We start from the raw sequence: 21,198 nt of genomic DNA, 5'->3' as shown, positions 1-21,198 counted from the left end.
AACCACCATGTTGCTTAAATCTAGCCAAAACTACTTCTTCGAGTTGTCATCATCCAAATACTTGAAGTGCATCAGTCTCCTCTAGTTTACATAAGAACATTCAATGGGAAAGATAATTTAAGCTACCTAGATCTTTACCTGGAGCTGCCAGTTTTTGGTGGCCAGCAATTTTATTTCTAATATTATTAAATCAACGACTCCAATATTGTGTCAGATCCTACAACATATATTGTTTTTATGAAAACTGTTAATGGCAAGTGATAGATGCGAACCATTTTCTAGCTTCTTTCCTTCAATTTTCCCTCCTTGTTTTGGGCAGATTTCCAGTCGTGTTTGATTTGTATTGCACGACGATTACCTCGGCCTCCAGCTGTTACGGGTGTGGAATCCTTTATGACCAAGCAAGATACTACAGGTACTGACTGCAAAGTTCAGAACCTTCCTTCGGTGTTAATGGTATACCTATCCCCTTAAAACTAATTACGTCAAAAATGTTGTGTTCTTCTGTTTTCTCTTATTCAACTTCTGTTCACTAGTCTTATACAGAAAACATTTTAAATGGTGGTCTTGATATTGTGCATTTTAGGTACTGTGATTATTGTCATGGGCAGGATGCTGGAGAGAACATTATTTTATAGCTGTTCATGTACTTGTATTTGTTTTACTGTCAATTTTTCATAATCACAGAATAAAATTTTTAAAGAAGTTTGGCAATGTATATATAAGCATATTTATTTATAAATGGTTACAAATACTATGGTTTTGGGGCTGGCCCCGTGGCCGAGTGGTTAAGTTCGCGCGCTCCGCTGCAGGCGGCCCAGTGTTTCGTTAGTTCCAATCCTGGGCGCGGACATGGCACTGCTCATCAGACCACGCTGAGGCAGCGTCCCACATGCCACAACTAGAAGAACCCACAACGAAGAATACACAACTATGTACCGGGGGGCTTTGGGGAGAAAAAGGAAAAAATAAAAAAAAAATCTAAAAAAAAAAAAAAACAAACAAATACTATGGTTTTAATATTATGCTTAAATGAACCTGGCTATTTCTTTTTTCGTTTATCCTTTCTCTTCATTCATTCAGCACGTGCTGATTGAATGCCTAGAAGTGCTTGGCAGTATGTATAATTCCTCAGGGTAAACACGGTTGAGCAAAAAGCAACTATGTAATTATAAATTGTGGTACATTTTATGATAGAAAAGGTGTGAGATGGAATAAAGTAATAGGGAGGACCTGTTTTAAAATTAGCCAATTAAAGAAGGTCTGTCTGAGGAGCTGGTATTGAGCCCTTAAGCCCCGAAGGATCAGGTGGTGCCAACTGTGCAAACTGTAGGTGAGGAAGGGGCCTGTGAGGAAGGGCCGTGGTGCAGAATGAGTGCTCCTGATTGAGGAAACAGCTGCAAAAGCCCTAAGACAGATGTGTGTTAGAAGAGCTGAAAGAGGACAGGAGAGCCACACAGTGAATAATAGTGAGAGTGCCTGAAAATAAGGCTTTCTTTTTAAAGGCCTACTTCAGATTTGATTTTCAGTGAAAACAAATTGTTATTGTTCTTCACGATTTATAAAGTATTTTGCGTATATTATTAATCTTCACTGTAACATCAAATTTTTATACTTTTACATCAATCAGAGTTACATATGTATCACTCTCCTTTCTAATTTTAGAGTAGAAATAGTACAGATATATTTTTTAGCAGAATGAGATTGAAAAAATCATTTCTATTAACTTTTATTCTTTGTGAAAGTTTAGTTTTAATGCACTTTTTGACCTTTATCATTGCTTATAAGATCCTGTTAGAATATTTGTTAATGTTTTAGTCCCGGAAATCTAATATTCCTATGTTGTGTGCTTTATTCATGTATTTTTAAAGATAAACTCCCAAGTGCTCTTACTGAGGAGTGGGTGGGGATAAATTAGCACAGATAATAGAATATAGTGAAGAGAATGTCTAGGAGCTTAGAGATGCCACATCTGAGGGTAGTAATTATCAATTACCATACCTTCATTCCCCTCTTTGAGTCTACCTTTCCATTTTCTACTAATGAACAGCCCTGGAAAAATTTAATAATCCCTTATTAAAAACCAAAAATATTATTGCATGGAGGAAAAATACAGTCCATTGAAAAATATAACTAGTCTTTTGTGTCAATAAAACCAAATAAAGGCTTGTGAGATAGTAAAAGCCTGCTGGAAAGGGGTGATAGTTAAGGCACAGAATAAATGTGGGATATGAGGGAGGCCTAAAAGTTATGAGGATGATTTAGGAAAAATATATATCAGCTTTTCCTCATATTGTACTTCTATAAATTGAATCCTAAATTGGGTTGTTTTGAAGAAGATGTATTTTCCCCTAAAAACAATGTTGTCACTGGTAGTCTTGTTTGTGACCAGGGACCCAGCATTCAAATCTTAGATACACCTGATTTAAAAATAAATTTATAGGGCCTGGCCCCATGGTGGAGTGCTTAAGTTTCGCTAGTTCAGATCCTGGGTGAGGACATGACACTACTTGTCAGGCCACGCTGAGGTGGCATCCCACATAGCACAACCAGCAGGAGCACAACTACAGTATACAACTATGTACTGGGGGGCTTTGGGGAGAAAAAAGAAGACGAAGAAGAAAAAAGATTAGCAACAGATGTTAGCTCAGGTGCCAATCTTTAAAAAAAAATTATAAAAATTTTAAGCTCTAGATCATAAAATAGTTATAAATCTAAAGAGAACCTCAGAGATCACAGAATCTAGCCTATCCATTTTACAAATGAAAGAGTGGTGACTTTTCCAAAACCATATAGCTAATTGCTGAGAACAGACATCTTCAGGCCCTAATATAGAACTCTTCCTTCATGTTGCATTGCCTTCCACTAAAGCACTATTAAAAGGGCATCACTGTACTGTACACACTTGTTACACCGAAGATACCAGAGAAAATATAAAATAGAAAGAAAATAGAAGGATGCCAGAGAAATATAAAGTATTCTTAAAATGTAAAACATTTCATAGAATTGATTCAGATAAAAAATAATAAACTCGATATAATAAGTATTAGATATTGAATTCCTTAAATTTTAGCAGTACTTTTAATTCTATATGGAGTGGTTTGTGTCTCCTAAAAAAAGAAAAAAGTCTTCTACCAGGAAATGTGGAACAGTGGTTTATTTGGTTGGTTGGTTGAACCTTCCTCTAGCAAGCAGAAATATTCAAAATCAACCTATTCTTGATTCTCTTCTAAGATAGTCATTGCGTTACCCAGTCATTTGTTACCATTGCTGATAATTTAATCACTTTCTCTCCTCCAGTTCTCCAATTCCAGACTCTCTTGCTGTCTTATGGGCCAATACTGACATGAACACATAAACACACACACACATGCACGCACTCCTCCTTTAGTCACTGCCTATCAGGAGGAGTATTGCATATGAAGATTATGTAACAGTGGATTCCCTGCTGTAACCAACTCTTGATCTCTGATGTAAACAAAGATTGAATAATTAAAATTCTTTGAAAGTCCAAAATTGTCTGTAGTAATTTTGGTCACAGTGTTCACCAGCCTTTCCCCAAACTGTTCTTAAAAAACAGAATTCCTTATTCAAGTTTTAGTGTATTTTCTTTCTTCCATCTCCATTTATGCCAAGACTTGGGCAACAACCTTATCAGACAGACTCGAGTACATTAGATTCAAGACCCTAAGTTAAAGAGGTCTAATAAATACTTTATTTCTAAACAAAGCAAGTGAAATCTATAAAGAAGGGATTAGTTAAAATGAGGAGGCACAAACAGTACAATAAATTTGAGTTGTTGAGCAAAGGGAAGATGAGGATAAGACACAATCAGGCATTCACACAAGAGGAAAGAAATATTGTTGAATAACATGAAAAATACTCAACCTCATTAATTGGAGAAATATGCATTTAGACTATAACCATTTTTCACCTACTAATTGTGAAAAATAAAGAAGCCTGACAGTACCAAGTGATGGAGAGGATATTGAATTAACAGTAACTCTTATATAACTTTCTAGAAAACTGTTTAATATTATAAAGTTGAACATTCACATAACCTATGACAACAGTATCCTAGAGAAACTCTCACACACATGCACCATGGAAAATGTGAAACATGTTCATAGCAGCATTGACTGTAATGGCCAAAAACTGGGAACAATCTAGATGTCCATTGACAGGAGAATGTAAAGATAGAGGGATGTGACAAGTGAAGAGTACCCACATAATGGAATAGCATTGGTAATGTTCAAGTTCTGAAGTTGGATGGTGGGTTTGCAGGTTCTCATTTAATCCAATTCTCAATTTATATATGTGTATATATATGTATGTATATATCTTACCTATATTATTTTGTGTGAATATAAGATTGCATAAAATAAAACATTTGAATAATCACAAACTAGATTAATTAGCCCCTGATTAACTAAGGAATAATTTACCTGAATTCTTCCATACCCATTTAAGAAATTTGTACAAACATGATAATAGCAAGTCACCTCTAAATTTTATAAAGCGTATGTTCTGTGTGCAGAATGCCTAGCAAATCTTAATCTCACTTGTTAGCTTTTTCTGATTTAACTTTTATTACCTTCATTCTTCATTTACTCTTAAATGCAATGTTGCCTATAACCCAAGAGGAGGTAGAAAAGTCAAGTCTTGCTTACTTTCTCACATTCTCTTCCCTTTATTATTGGAAATTAATTTAAACCAAAATAATATATTTCATCTCTGGCTCTCCTCCCCCAATAAGTGATTCAGTCATTACTATGCAGAGAGCAGGATCCAAAGAGCAAGAGGAGTTCGACCTGCATTAATCTCAGCAGCTTTAGGTCTTCATGGTGTGACTAATACTTGACTGGAAGTGAATTTTAAAATATGGTATACTAGTACATAACGCTCTCCAAGGCCAAAACAATTTTGTATTATTATGTCGTGAATATACTCCGTTACCATACGTAATAAAATTAATAGTGATTTTTAATGTTTTTGTCCATTAAGCACTTGGAGTGGGGGCAGAACATTCCTTAGATGCAGTTGTTAGTTTGGAAATATAGATGATTTATATCAAAAGGCTATCATAAATGTAAACTTTCATTCTTTTTATAGGCAAAATCATCTCTATTGATACCAGTTCCCTGAGAGCTGCTGGCAGAACTGGCTGGGAAGATTTAGTGAGGAAGTGCATTTATGCTTTTTTCCAACCTCAGGGCAGAGAGCCATCTTACGCCAGACAACTATTTCAAGAAGGTAAAGTTTTTCTCTCTCAATTATTTTTGTTAACCTTGCACTTTATTAATATTAGATAACTTATATAGAATTTATGGCTTGATAAGTATTTTCTCCAAATTACAGTTTTTGCGATAATCAGTTTTAGGGAAAGGAAGAAATGGGTAAGCAAAGTAATTCATGAGTGGATCCTGAACTTTGGGATGCACATTTTAAAGAACAGGATATCATCTGGTGGTCACTCACTCATTCATTCATTCATTCGTTCAGCGGACATATATCAAGTTCCTCACATACATAGAATACTATGTAAGGTGCCAGAGATACATGATGACTAGGAAGCAGGGTTTTGCCCTCAAGGAGCTCAAAATATATTAGGAGAGTGTAAGACAATTTTAAAGATTAGTGTGACGTGAGCTATATAGAGGTATAACTAGAGAAGAAAAAATTAATTCTGACTTAGAGAATCAGGGACAGCTTCAGAGAGGAAGTGGTATTTTTGTCTGGCTTTTGAAGGTCATTCTCAGCAGAACAGGCGTGTCAGATGGCTTCCAGATAGTACAGAGATCTGTAGCATGCATGTTTTCTTCATGACTGTCACAGTACCTGTGTCTCCTGACTCAGGTTGAAATTTCAAATTAAAAATATGACATTTGAAATTATTAATTAATAATTGAATAGCTGCTCTGTCATAGTAAGTACTATGGGAGTAGAAAACAAGCATATTCCCTGCCCTTAAGGAACTTAACAGTATTATGGGAAAGATAGGGAAGATTATCTGAGAATTAAGGCCAGAAAGTTCATGCAGATTCAGAGATAAGGAATTTGATATACTTTAAATATATGGTCAGGTAATTATGGTAGCCTAATACTCCTTTCCCAATGCAATTTTTTTCTCCAATCTCTAAGTAAATAGCTTCTTTGGAAAGAGACTCTTTGTATGACTATTACTGAAAAACAATTAAAAGATATTTTTCACTATTCCATCACTGTTCTTAATTTTAACATTTTCCCATAATATTAGGTTTCCTAAGTTTACAGATGATCTTCCATTCATTTCATTTTAGGTCAACTGCTTCCTAATGGTATATGGAGGAAGCAGCTTGATTTTTTTTTTCAGGAAGCCATCTCTATGAATCTCACTAGTCTGGTAACTTCTGGGACAGCTGCCTACAGACTAGTGGTTCTCTCGTGGGCCTCTTTCTGGACTGATACCATCCCCAAAGACGGTATTTCAATGGATAGGACTAAGAATCTGTTTTTTTTACGAGTTCCCCAGGCAATCCTGAAGTGCAGTCAAATTTGGAAACCATTATAATAAGCAACTAATGCCATCCACTGGTTGCAGACTTTGTGACTCCCTCTACCAAGAGCGGCACTTGACTTTTGCATAGGTTTGAGATTCAGAGCACTGTCTCCACTCATTGCCTAACGTGCTGAAGTATATGATACTCTTTGATTTTTGCCTTAACTTAATAAATTTGGCCTTCCAAGGCATTAGTTAAAAGACATTTAATCTTATTTGCCTATAATTTATATACATTTCCACCAAAGCAAAGCAGGTCTAGATTATTGTCTCATTGTCCAAATGACTAGGCTCCCCATAGATGTGATTGAGCCCCAGTTTAAAGTATATGTTTCTAAACCATTGGAATTCTCTAAAAAATAGATTCGTTAAAGTGTAATAAGTAATCTGTCATTTACATATGAAATGAAACAATTTAGAATAAAATGTAAAGAAATGTAATTCAATACCTCTTTCCCATTAGTCATTTCTTAATGTCGTTTTCTTCCATTTTTTTAGAAAAAAAAATTCCTCAATAGAAGTAACTTGTGTTTTTCTCAGAATTAAGTTGTCCAGAGTTCACATGACTCTGATTGTAGTGTTTTGGAGATTCTGGACAACTGGCCAAACAGCATTCCTGGATTGAGCACATCTTTTTCTGATATTCTATATTCAGCAGTATCTAACCTGGTGAGAAAAATGTGGTCCATGAAACCCTTACACAAGAAACACCTGTTAAAGATGTTGACCTGCTGAATTAAAATCTCAGATGAGAGCCTGGGTATCTTACAAGCTCCAAAGGTAATGCTTAAGTCCATCAGGTTTGAGAACCACTGGTCTCGTAAGAATGGAGAGAGGTGTAGTTTGCATTTGCAGTTTCCTTGCCACCTCTTAACTTGGGGACAGTGTGAAAAGAGTGAAACAAATTATGCCACTGTATCCTTGATTTTGTGTAAAACTTTTATAAAGTTTAAAAGTTCATAAAACTCTTCAGTGATTGATGTTTAGGCAAGAAAAATTTGTCCTCCACCTATCTTCCTTTTTCCTGCCCATTAACTTACTCTTTAAAGGCAGCAGTTAGTATAAAATCCTAAATATGCATTAAAAATTCAAGTTAATTCTTAGCTTAGTTTTTCAGCTACTTTTCAGAGACAGCTCATGGACTGCTTTCAAAGGGAGTTTACCATTTTATTTTTCAGAATCAAATTTGAAAATGTGTTTCAGCCAAAGAGTATGTGGGGACATTCAGCATGAACTAGATTGTAACAGTGGTTCTTCACTGAGATTGGCAGGAGATTGCCAGGATCATCTGAGGAACTTTTTAAGCTAGGAGGAGGTCCATGCAGGTGTATATAGTTTGGAAAACTTTCCCAGGGTCTCTTCAATTCAGACTGTCCCTTAAAGAAGGGTCTAGGTTACGTGCTTACCAAAGCTCCCAGTGAGATTGATCCTGGGCAGTTGTTAGGCCAGGCTGCTGGACTTTACCCACACGACTGAATCAGAGTCTATAGTCAAAGACATTTTCTTTCTTCCTTTTAGTTTTTTTTTAAGACTTACAAAAGGTGCTTTTATATTTATTTAATTTGCATTTTTTACAGTAGAATCTTCAATACATTGCCACTAAATTTAATAAATAAATGATAGCAACAAATAATAGTGTTAGTGACCAGGGGACTTGCAACCACGTATATAGTTTTACAAAATATGGGTATCTATTTTCCTTGACAAAAGTGAATGAGAATAATTTTCTTAAGAGTCTGAATAAGTGTGAAAACATTAAAGCACTAACTTTCCATGACATGTGTGTGTTCTCTTTCGTTAAAAGTGTAGTGTTGTTAGTCAAAGACATTTTCTTACAGAGAAGTTTGGGGAACATAAACCTAGGTTCCACAAGATGTTAATAGCTATAACTAGGAAATTTTGCTTCATGCTGAATTAAGTTTGGGAAGTATTTCAGTCTCCCACTTTTGGGGATTCATAAGACATATTTAAGATATTTAAGTTTCTGGGAAATTCTACGATAAAGGTACCTGTTTGACTTTGTTACCCAGACTTACTTATTTTTCCTCAGAATACCTCTTCCTGTACCACATCTGTCAGCTCTTAGGGAGAGTAGTAGTCATGGGATATGCTGGGCCAGATAGCCTAGAAAAGTTTTATGGAAGTTCTGTTTACCTATTGTCAGTGATGTAATGCATCATCATTTCTTGTCTTTGAAAGATGTCCATGATATTGTGTTACGTTAAAAAATAGGCTAAGAACCACACCGCTCATCTGTCAGTTGCCACGCTATAGCAGCGGCTCACATAAAAGAGCTAGAAGAACTTACAACTAGGATATACAACCATGCACTAGGGCTTTGGGGAGGAGGAAAAAAGAGGACGATTGGCAACAGGTGTTAGCTCAGGGCAAATCCTTCCCTGCAAAAAAAATAAAATAAGGCTGAGAAAGTACAGCATACATAGTATGATCTCACTCATATATCTATCCAGTTCTAGGTTCATAAAATGTTAACAATGCATATCTCTGAGTGATGGGATTATAAATGACTTTATCTTTACTTATTTTTTGTTTATTTCTCTATTATCTTAACTTCATAATCACAAAATAAAGTTATTTTCACATAAAAATATCATGAGACAGTTGGGAGAAGTTTATAGTATCAAGAAGTTTGGAAGCATTGCTATAAAACATAAGTACCCATATGAATGGTTAACCAGAATGTTCTCTGAGACTTGTGTAATGTGGTTAATTCCATGGTGTACATAACAGAGTTAACTGAAAATCTTTTTATGTCAAACTTTGTTGAAAATATTTAAGGTATGAGTTTATTTTCCATTTTTAGAAATTGTGATATACTGAATTGATTCATTGGTGGATGAAAATTTCTTAGAGCATCTGGGGTACTTTTTTTGTTTATCTTAATAAAAATTTTGTAATTTCGTTCTTTCTACATATATTTAGGGAAATACCAGAAAGGAAAAGAAATCTTAGCAGCATTGGCCCATAGTACCCTGCCACATGTTTTACACCTGCCCATTTAGTTAACATTACTTAAGGCATGCTTGTTGAGGGTATCTCAGCACCAATTGAGTGAAGTCGGAAATTGGAATAGCTCTACTTCTACAGCTGCTGTGACCAGAGAAATGGTTTCCTTTGTTTCATAGCTCTGTTGAGGCCTATTCCAGGGCGAATAATAGTTGCCATTTTAAAGGTTCTTTGAAGAGTTCCTGGGGTGTCAATAATTTACCACATCAATAATATCCCTCCCCACTAAATGTAGAAACTTTGGAAATGGACACAGGAGTCGGGGATCAAAATACTAGCTATATACCTGACAAGACTAGATTAGAAAGCAAGGCCACAGGGCCGGCCCAGTGGCCCAGCAGTTAAGTTTGCACGTTCTGCTTCGGCAATCCGGGGTTCACCAGTTCGGATCCCAGGTGCGGACAGGGCACTACTTCACAAGCCGTGCCTGGCAGTCGTCCCACATATAAAGCAGAGGAAGATGGGCACGGATGTTAGCTCAGGGCCAGTCTTCCTCAGCAAAAAGAGGAGGATTGGTGGCAGATGTTAGCTCAGGGCTAATCTTCCTCAAAAAAAAAAAAAAGAAGAAAGCAAGGCCAGGACCTGTGATCAAAATGAGATTCCAAATAGTTTCGTTTGAAACCCACTTATGGGGAAAGTTTGGTGTGCAGAGCAAATATTTATCCAACCAGCTCTGTAAACAATTGTACTTCCTTACTCATGTCATAATTCAGAATATTAGTGATTGCTGTATAGAGTTGAATGAAGCAATTGGTGTAAATAGGGTCTAGGGATTGGCTGAATGTGTATGTGACTCAGGACATGTGGCCTTTGGAAGCTGCTTATTTGTTATTTGTTTTTTCTTTGATTTTATTCAGGAAATATTCATTCAATACCTGCTGTGTACTAGGCTCCGTGCTAGATATTCTCTCACAACATTCTGGCTGCATTTTAGTGGTGATGGACAAAGGTTAATTTGCATCATTAAATCCTAAACTTGTAAATGACAAAGTCAGGGTTCAAGTCTGAATCTGACTGCTGTGCTTTTATTCTTTTCATTGATCCGTGCTGCCTTCCTTTTTATCTCTCTCTCTGAACAATTGAGCACCTGAAGAATTTTAGTTAACCTGGAGTCTTAATTAGGTTCTAATTAATTAAGGTTTTACTATATTTAATATGGCCTTTTTTCATTTCAAATAATGACTGTGTCAGTTATGATGTATTGTCTTATTCTACACATTATCATCCAAAAGAAATAATCTAACTTCAAAACTTAAAGTGTAATCATTTCCTGTATTATGTTAATAGGAGTTTTCCAATTTGGAAATTTTTACAAGTTTAGATATAGTCCTACAAGTTAAGGCAACATAATTACCAAAGGACTATTGAAGTTTCTGTAGTCCACAGTATCTTAGTGTTCCCATGCTAGCCTGAGTTTCTAGTTCTTTCTCACTTTATAGGGCTTGTCAATAAATCAAGAAATTTCTCTCCATTAATTTCCATTACAAAAGTAAGTCTAGATTCCTACAAGAGCAAAAACATAAATTGAGATATAAGAATGTGGGAACATAGCTAAGATTTAAAATCCTTTAAAGAAAAGTTATGGTAGTTGATCACAAGTCAATATTAACCTATTTAGATGAGATTCAAGTTGAGGATCAATCAGCAAGTACCCACTGGATGATTTTATATGCAAAGCATCGTGCAAGATTCAATGGAGAGTCAAAAACAAGAATGGGGCACAGTACTAGCCCTCATATTTCATCTAGCTGAAGAAGAAAAGTGTGTCAGAAGTTATCTACCTCCTATTCAAAGGGATATAGAAGAAATGTTTAGGAAGCAATGAGAAATAAGATTGGAAATGCAAGTTGAAGTCAGATTGTATAGAGCTGTGCTGTTCAGTATGGTAACCACTAGCCACATGCGGCCATTGAGTACTTGAAATGTGGCTAGTGTGACTGAGGAACTGAATTTTCAATTTTATTTAATTTTAAGTTTAAATAGCCACATGTGGCTCAGTGCAGCTTAATGGTGAAGAGCCAGTAAGTGTTTTCCAGCAGAAATGAGGAGATCTTAGCTAAAGAGCAATAAACAATGATGGAGAAAATAGACTAAATGACATAAGCAAAATAGCATCAAATACATTGTATTTTGTCTGGCTCTTTATATATCTGTAGCTTTATCATTGTCTCAGGTTAATAATTTATCTTAAAAAGCCGCTGTTTTTGTTGTTGTAGTTCTATTTTCCAAAATATATTGTTAAAAATATATTAACAGTTGGGGGACCGGCCTGGTGGCGTAGAGGTTAAGTTCACGCACTCTGCTTCAGCAGCCCCGGGTTAGCCAGTTTGGATCCCGTGGTGAACCTATGCACCACATATCAAGACATGCTGTGGTAGGCGTCCCATATATAAAATAGAGGGAGATGGGCACAGATGTTAGCTCAGGGCTAATCTTCCTCAGGAAAAAGAGGAGGATTGGCGGTGGATGTTAGCTCAGGGTTAATCTTCATCGAAAATAAATAAATAAATAAAAATAAGTATCTATTAACAGTTGGGAATTGTTAATAGTTTTTTAGAGTTTTCCTATAGCAAGCATTTACTTTTATCCTTACACAAAAATTAACGGTTTCCACTGAAGACTCTTTTTCATCATTTATTATCTTGTCAGATACTAAATTTCTCCATGTGTTATATTTGGTAAATATGCCAGTGATTTGGCTGAAATTGCCAGGTGGGTAAGGAATGTGGTTCGTTGGACATAAATCTTAGTCCTTTTAATTTAGTTTATATCCTGGTTTGGGTACTTAGGCAGATTTGTGTATGGTATAGATTTACAACAGATTATGCCCTCTTCAGTTTATATGGTATATCCAAGACAAAATAGCACGTCTTCTCTTTACTTAAAGTAATATGTAGCTTCAAAAATTATTTATTAATCGGTCATTTTAAGTCTTTTTCACGTCTTTAAAATGTAATTGAAGCCCTTTCTGAAATGTCTTTGAAAAATAGGACTAACGTTTTTTATAGGCTATAGTATAATAGTCTTTTGTGGTAGTGATTCTTGTGTTTCAGTGGATATGATTTTTAACGTTGGTATAGCTGAATCTACCTATTAAATTTTCCTTAAAATAGAATTCTATTCTATTATTAAGACAGCAATGACATTTTCTTACTTGGTAGTCTGGTGTAGACTTTATGTATTTAATAAATACCAGTATGGTTGCAATTTTGTCTGCTGTTAATAAAGCTTGAAGACAAAAGTAAATTATGTTTTTTATATAATGATTTGGCTGCCGTGACCTAGTTTTTCTTCCATTTGTAATCCTTGGCTTTATCTTAGTTTGCTTACTAAACTAAATTCAAACATCAAAAATAATACATATATATGAATATAATAGTTTGTCAAGCAGGACCTTAGTGATTCACATTCCTAAGTGAAAAATTAAATTTGAATTTTAGTTAAGGAACTCTGCCAACTAATCAAAACTTAGAAGGTGAATTTTATGGTATGTGAATTATATCTCAATGAAGCTGTTATTCATAAACCAGCTAGTAAAAGAAAAAAAACTTATTAGAGATAATACTGAAAGTGAGAGGGGAGAAGGTTACTTCCTGGTACTTTTAGTGGATACTTAATAAGTAATAAGTTATTTAATAACAATAAATCCACTGTGAAGAGCTGCCACATTATGGGGAAAAATTAAGATTGATTTTTTTTCCCTGGTTTGGGGTTTCTTCCTAATCGTTATAGTGAGGAGGCACCCATTCAAGTAGGACTAAATTAAAACTTGTCGTCAGATTGTGTTTTTCAACCAGAATCATTTTTTCCCCCTCAGATATCTGCTTTGTCTGAACTATTCCTTATTTTGAGTCTGAGCAGGCATTTAAAATGAGGTTCTAGGTATAAATAAGGCTTGGTAACTCTCCTTTGCCCAAAGTACAAGTGTCAGAATTTTAACTAGGTTTCTCTTTTGTTTGAAACAGTGATGACTCGTGGCACTGCCTCCAGCCCATCCTATAGATTCATATTGAATGATGGGACAATGCTTAGCGCCCACACCAAGTGTAAACTTTGCTACCCTCAAAGTCCAGACATGCAACCTTTCATCATGGGAATTCATATCATCGACAGGTACTTATTTGGAGAGCTTCATATGAAATAAGTCAGTTCACATATCTCTTCTTAGAGAAAATTTTTTTGTACTCTTGATGGCTAGAAAACAAAAATTCCAAATTAGGCATTAACCTAGTACGATGAATATATAATCAGTATATCCATACTGGGTTTTATAGTTTTGTCGCCTAACAGTAGCTTTGTTGTTAAAAGGGAGACAGGAAAGGTGAGGCTGAAAATGTGTGTTTTAGGGGTAAAAACCAAAAAGATAGCTAAAAATTTCCAGCTTTCCATATATGAACTTATGGTCTTATAAAAGATTCCAAACTTTGGAAGCATTATTGTCTTTATTTTTTAAAATGCTTTATTTTCATTAGGGTAAATTTGATGGCTCCTGAGTTCAAGTTGACAGTTTCTCAAACTACAAATCATTAAACTATCAACTTGAGATTTTTGGATGTCATTTCCTCTAATTTGTTCTCTCTCTAAATATGTTTTACACTGATATATGTGGTAAATTTGTGGAACTATTTTTTTATCCTATGAATTATTCAAAACCCTACATTTACAACTATTTAAAATTTAGCATTAAACAAAAACAAAGACATTTCCCCTCACTTCATCCTTTCCTCATTTGATATATTTACTTATTGGAACATGGTAATACCAGTCACAATTCTGTTGTCATAATTATGGATTTGAGTAAAGAACTTGATGAAAATCTGAATGCAGTATTCTGTTTTTTTCTAATTTTAGTTTAATTTATGCTTGTGAGTGGAATTAGCACAGTTCTTTTTTCATATTGTGATTCCTCTTTCAAAACATCTGCTATGTCTACATATCACCCTTTTTAATTTTTGCATCAGTGACACAGTATTTTCCTTACCCAGTCTTCCTCTTTGGAGTTGAAATACTTAAAAGCTGTAACGAGGGAGTCATGAGTAAATATTTGTAAATAGAGATTTGGGAAGTTTCTCTTTCAAACGAAAGTATTATTGTAATGTTAATTACTTGTATTAAACTTAGAAAAGTTTAAAAGTACATATGTTGGATTTTTTTCCAAGACTAAGAAAGATTTCTTTCCCAGATAACTCAAACTGTTATCAAATTCACTGGGCCATAAGCACTATTTACTATGAAATGGCGCTATTATTTCACAATAGTAGTAACAGTCCACTGTTTTTCCTTAATTTAAAGTCATACAAAAGCTCTTTACTTGATAGCTTGCAATATTAATGAGGTTAATGGTCTTATGTTATAATATGCATAATAAAAAATATTTTAATGGGAACCAATAAAGATGTTTGAATAATAATGTCTTTCCCCCTCCCCAGGGAACACAGTGGTCTTTCTCCTCAAGATGACACTAGTTCTGGAATGTCAATTCCCCGAGTAAACCCCTCCGTCACTCCTAGTATCTCTCCAGCTCATGGTGTGGCCCGTACTTCCACATTGCCACCATCCAACAGCAACATGGTATCCGCCAGAGTAAACCGCCAACAGAGCTCAGACCTTCATAGCAGCAGTCATAGTAATTCTAGCAACAGTCAAGGGAATTTTGGATGCTCACCTGGAAATCCAATTGTAGCCAGTGTTGCCTTAAACCAGGGACAGGCCAATTCCCAGAGCACTAATCCCTCTTTAAACCTCAGTAATTCTTCTATGGAAGGTACAGGAATATCCCTTGCACAGTTCATGTCTCCAAGGAGACAAGTTAGTTCTGGATTGGCAACAAGGCCCAGGATGCCAAACAATTCATTTCCTCCTAATATTCCAACATTAAGCTCCCCCGTTGGCATGACAAGTACTACGTGTAATAGTAGTAACCGATCTTATTCAAACATCCCAGTAACATCTTTACAGAGTATGAATGAAGGACCCAATAACTCTGTTGGCTTCTCTGCCACTTCTCCAGTCCTCCGGCAGATGAGCTCACAGAATTCACCCAGCAGATTAAATATACAACCAGCAAAAACTGAGTCCAAAGATAACAAAGAGATTGCATCCATTTTAAATGAAATGATTCAGTCTGATAACAGCTCTAGTGATGGCAAACCTCTGGATTCTGGGCTTCTCCATAACAATGACAGACTCTCAGATGGAGACAATAAGTACTCTCAAACCAGTCATAAACTAGTGCAGCTTTTGACAACAACTGCAGAGCAGCAGTTACGGCATGCTGATATAGACACAAGTTGCAAAGAGGTACTGTCTTGCACAGGCACTTCCAGCTCTGCCTCTGCTAACTCTTCAAGCGGTTCTTGCCCCTCCTCTCATAGCTCACTGACAGAGCGGCACAAAATTTTACACCGGCTCTTACAGGAGGGTAGCCCCTCGGATATCACCACTTTGTCTGTGGAGCCTGATAAAAAGGACAGTGCATCTACTTCTGTGTCAGTGACTGGACAGGTACAAGGGAACTCCAGTATAAAAGTAGAACTGGATGCTTCAAAGAAAAAAGAATCAAAAGACCATCAGCTTCTGCGCTACCTTTTAGATAAAGATGAGAAAGATTTAAGATCAACTCCAAACCTGAGCCTGGATGATGTAAAGGTGAAAGTGGAAAAGAAAGAACAGATGGATCCTTGTAACACAAACCCAACCCCAATGACCAAACCTGCTCCTGAGGAGATAAAACTGGAGGCCCAGAGCCAGGTAGGTAATTTCTTACTTCACAGAATGAACATACCTAGTTATTTTTTCCTTTCCAGTTATCTTATTTCAACCATAGACCAGGGTTTGGAATCAGACCATATTTTGTCCTATACATTGAGCATCTATTAAAAGTTAGTATCAATGGTTGAAAAATCATAAGATGCCCTCGAAAGATCTCTTTGGAAATTTGGAAGGGTACAGTGTTAAGACGGCATTCTAAGAAAGTAGATGTTTCTTTCTTTCTATAAAATCAGAGTTCACATCTCTGGAGATTTTTAAAAATACCTTGCCAGCCCCTTCCTTCCAACTCCACCTATTGAATCCAGCTCTCTGAGAATAGAACCCAGAAATCTGTATTTTGAAGAAACTCCCCAGAGAACTCTGAAGTATACCTAAGTTTGGGAACCTCTGATGTAAATGAAATGGGAGAGAAATGGGAGGGGTTGGACAAGCCTGCCTGGTCTGGCTTGCTTTGCTATTTAATTTCATTTGAAGCATTTTGTAAGGCTGTTTTCCTTCTCGTCTAATTCTCAGCACACTCAACCCCCATCTGAATAGGAACTTGGAGTATTCTGGGTAGTGGGTGTATAGCACACCCTGAAACAGAAGTAAATATAAATAAACCTTTACATAAATTGTTATGAATTAGGAACCTCTATGCTTAGGCTGAGGTGGGGGTCGGGTGAAAATTAACAGGCAGCTTCATTTGTTGAATGATTGCTGTGGACTCTGAAGGAATTTAAAAAAGACAGAAAATACGTCCCTCCCCTCTGGGAGCTTACAAATTATTCAGACAGAATATAGACCATGAAATAGTTGAAAATGTATTTACAAAGAAGCTTATCAATAAAACTCTCCCATTGTGAAACAGGATTCACACTTAGTATGCATAGGTCCCTTGGTCTTGAAGCAACCTTATTTTCTGCCCTCATCTCAAAGAAGTCTCCCTCTTCCTTCAGGTATACTGCATTCTAGGCACATGGAAGTCCTTGCTATTCCTAGGATAAGTCATGTCTCTTCTAAGCATCTTCTACCTTGCTCTCCTTTCTGTGTCTGAACTTCGACTCATCCTTCACAAACCAGTTTAGAAATCGTCTCTGTAAAAGCCTTCCCAGTAGCCCTGTTTATACATTTCCTTCCTCTTGCTCTCATGGTGCTCCGTATTGTCTCTGTTTGCTGTTTAGAATAAGACTATTTTGGTTATTTTGTTACGTGTCTGCTCCTTTAGGATTACACTGTATTTCGTGTTTCTTGGTACAACCAAACTAATATCCATGTTTTAACCTGAAAAACAGCTCTAAATAGTAATTATATGAAAATTCTCAGTCTAAAATTAACTTTAAAAGTAACAGCTTTATACAGTAATGCCATTGTGTACAATCCTGGTACATCTGTTTTGGTGCACATGTATGTGCATTTCTTCTGAGTTTTGCAGGCCCCTGAGAATTGCAGGATCATAAGATATGTATATGTTCATCTTTAGTAGATAATGTCAGTTTTCCTACTGTGTGAGAATTCTTTCTAGTTGTTCTGTCCTTGCTAATACTTGGTATTGTCAGTCTTTTAAATTTTATCCATTCTAGAGTGTGTGTAGTGGTGTCTCACAGTTTTAACTTGCATTTCCCTGATAAATGTTTATTGGTCATTTGGATATCTTCTTTTGTGAATTGCCTATTCAAATGTCTTGTCCATTTTCCCAATACGTTGTCTTTTTCTTATTAACCGATAAGAGTTCTTTACATAATTTGGATGAGTCCTTTATTGGTTATATGTTTGCAGCTATCTTCTCTATGCTGTGCCTTGCCTTTTCTTTCTCTTAATGGTGTTTGTTGATGAAATTAAGTTCTTCATTTTAATGTAGTCCAGTTTGTCAATTTTTTCCTTTATGGTTAGTACTTTTTGCACATGTGCAACAAAAGACATGTTCAAAAATGTTCATAATAGCTTTATTTGTATTAGCCAAAAACTGGAAGCATCCCCAAATCCATCACAGTAGAAAAGATAAATATATTGTAGCATATTCATACAATGGGATACTATTCAGCAATGAGAACAAATGAACTATTGCTACATGCAACAAGATGTCTGAACTTCAGAAATGTAATGTTAAGTGAAAGAAGCCAGACTTTTAAAAAATACATATATATAATTCTATTTGTACAGTCTAGAAACATAGATTTTAGTTGAGTTAAATAACAAAACCCAAACAAGTAGACATTTTATGTTGATGAATTATCTTAAAGTAATCATAGTAGAATCATCTTGTGAAATAAAAGCCAGTTTTTTCTTCTGTATAACTTGAGACAGATGTAGGAATTTTCTATCTATTCTAGAAGATATGTTTTCCTTAAGTAGAAAGCGACCTGTCTGGGATCTTTGAAGCAGATACACTGTTTGTAAGAAAGTTTCCCAAACTTAAAATTGTCAGTGTAAATTTCTTTTTAATTCCATCATAAAGTAAGTCATTTTACAAAATTTTGAAAAATATGACAGAAAAAAATTAACCATGATGCCATCATCATAACACAGTACTCTTGACACTTCCTTCCAGTCCAGTCTTTTTCCAGTGCATGTATTTTATACCAAGATGTAGTAGATAAATACTGTGTGTATTTTATCTTATATCCTGCAGTATATTAATATCATAAGCATCCAAACTTTTTTCCAGTGTTAGGTCATGTAATTTCAATGAGGCCTCAATCTTTCTGATTATTTCTTCCTTCCTCATTCTCTCTTGATCACACTTAATTCATGGAGTTTAAAAGAAAACTTTTTTCCTACATTGTTTCAGGTGAAAGTGTAGAATATATTTCCTCTAACTTTGGTTTCTGTTCTTAGTTTACAGCTGACCTTGACCAGTTTGATCAGTTACTGCCCACGCTGGAGAAGGCAGCACAGTTACCAGGCTTATGTGAGACAGAGAGGATGGATGGTGCGGTCACCAGTGTACCCATCAAGTCAGAGATCCTGCCAGCTTCACTTCAGTCCACCACTGCCAGACCCACCACTTCAAGGCTGAATAGTATGTGTTGGGGAGAAAACTTCACTTTAAATGTTTTATGATAATGTGGGTTAGGGCTTTGTCTCTCACCATTAGTGCACAGACATTTTGTTTGTTGAGAGTGAAAGATCTTTCTTTTCATTAATGCTACTATAAATAACATACAGTTACTTTTAAACATATGAATTTTGCTCATTGTGTATATTTTAGATTATAGTATAACCCCTGCCTTTTTGTAATTAGCATCAAGGCAAGCAGTTGATATTAAGGAGAGTAATTTTGTGTTCTTATCCAAAACATTCCATAACAGGACTTTCAGAAATATAATATTGGGTCAGATTATGTTTCCCAAACTGTCTTCCTTGAGCACTAGTCCTATGAATTGGAAAAAAAGGATGTTGTGCTGAAATACACTGGGAAAATACTACAGGGCACATACACCATTCTCCTATAGAAGTTCTATAGTGCATATTAAAGGTTTTAAGAAGTCCTGTGTTAAAGAAACCAGTTTAGATTTCTTTAACCCAGCATTTACCAAACTTTCTTGATTATAGAATTCCTTTTCTCAGGTAATACAGGTTACCCCAAAGAATGCGTTTTCCTTGGAGCACTGTTTAGGAGACATCTGTGTTAAAATAGGTTACTGGTGCTCTATCCCAGGTTAGCATTCTCCTGATCAGGAGACACTTTTCATAGTATAATAGTTCAAATTCATGAAGGTAGGCCTGTCAAGATTTTTTTTAACCATCAAATTTTGAAGCTGAAAAAAACAGTGGTGATAATTCTATTGTGTGACTATGAAACTAAAGGAAACTAACCAGTTCACTTTCAAAATTTGCCTGGGTTCCTAACCTAAGTCAGAAGATGGGAGCAGATGTGGAATTCATTTATTTCAGTCTTACTGCAGCTTTTAGCTGTCATACACAATTCCTGAAGACTTACCAGGATTTCCAGGCAGCCAGAAAGAAAAATCTTGAGTCATCTCTGACATTTTTGGAAGCAGTTTTTCAGCTGACCGGAACACTAGATTAGAGCAGGAACCTACGTTCAAGTCTCATATTCTCCATTTATTAACAGTGTTACCTTAAGCAAATGAATTTTCTGAGCCTCATTCTCTTTATCTGTAAAATAAGAATTAGATGAAATGACTTCAGAAGTCTCTTCGAATTTGAAACTGAGAGGCTCCAGACTCTAGGATATCAGGCACAGTTAGGTAAAGAAATAAGGTGCAAGGCTGAAAGGTGATAAAATGAAAGTCTGCTTGTTGATTGGTTTGATCCTGTCCCCTTTCTCATTCAACATGGGAGTTATCTCAGGAGACATTAAATGGCCAGAAAGCTGTCTGGTTATGGGTATGAAAGGGAAGCTTTCTGATGTGCAAAGGTCATCCTGCCATCTAATCATCCAACAATGAAGGCTACCAGAAAACACAAGCTTCACACTCATTACTCCCAGTTAGCATTTTAGAGAACTGAACAGACACAGCCAAAGATCATCACCACTTTGAGAGAAGTCTGCAACTTGAAAGAGAGCAAAAGAAACCGCAGTGGAACTGTACAATGAGTGCGTGGACTAAAAACAACTATTAAAATTTTTGAAAAGATATTTTATCCATGAATAACATGGGATGAAAAAAGGGACAAAGAACAAGAAAGAACTGTTTGAAATTAGATATCCAAAATTTTAAAATTTCAAGAGAATTGGTAGAAGATAAAGCTGAGAAAAGCTTTCAGAAAGAACAAATAGACCAAAAGACAAATAGAAGGTGAGGAAGTGAAAGTTCAGATCAATCTAGGAGGGCCAAAAATGATTGATAAGAATTCCAGAAACAAACGATGAGAAGGGAGAAAAAAACTGAAGAGAAGATATTTTCAAACAAAAA

The 21,198-nt window shown here is 35.8% G+C and overlaps 1 protein-coding gene across 25 annotated transcripts in view; it reads left to right on the top strand.

Moving 5' to 3' along the window:
• NCOA1 (nuclear receptor coactivator 1) overlaps nt 1–21,198 on the top strand; it is a 251,118-nt gene that overhangs the window by 182,900 nt on the left and 47,020 nt on the right. For all 25 annotated transcript variants that reach the window (XM_070573176.1, XM_070573179.1, XM_070573170.1 and 22 more), the window contains 5 exons: nt 320–415; nt 5,113–5,253; nt 13,531–13,678; nt 14,995–16,315; nt 19,154–19,337. In XM_070573176.1, the coding sequence (XP_070429277.1) occupies nt 320–415; nt 5,113–5,253; nt 13,531–13,678; nt 14,995–16,315; nt 19,154–19,337 (1,890 nt within the window). The remainder of the gene's footprint in view (nt 1–319; nt 416–5,112; nt 5,254–13,530; nt 13,679–14,994; nt 16,316–19,153; nt 19,338–21,198) is intronic.

Source organism: Equus przewalskii, chromosome 14 (genome assembly GCF_037783145.1).
Source record: "Equus przewalskii isolate Varuska chromosome 14, EquPr2, whole genome shotgun sequence".
Lineage (NCBI taxonomy): Eukaryota > Metazoa > Chordata > Mammalia > Perissodactyla > Equidae > Equus > Equus przewalskii.
The sequence above is the reverse complement of the archived record's forward strand: the minus strand, read 5'-3'. Positions and strand labels throughout refer to the sequence as shown.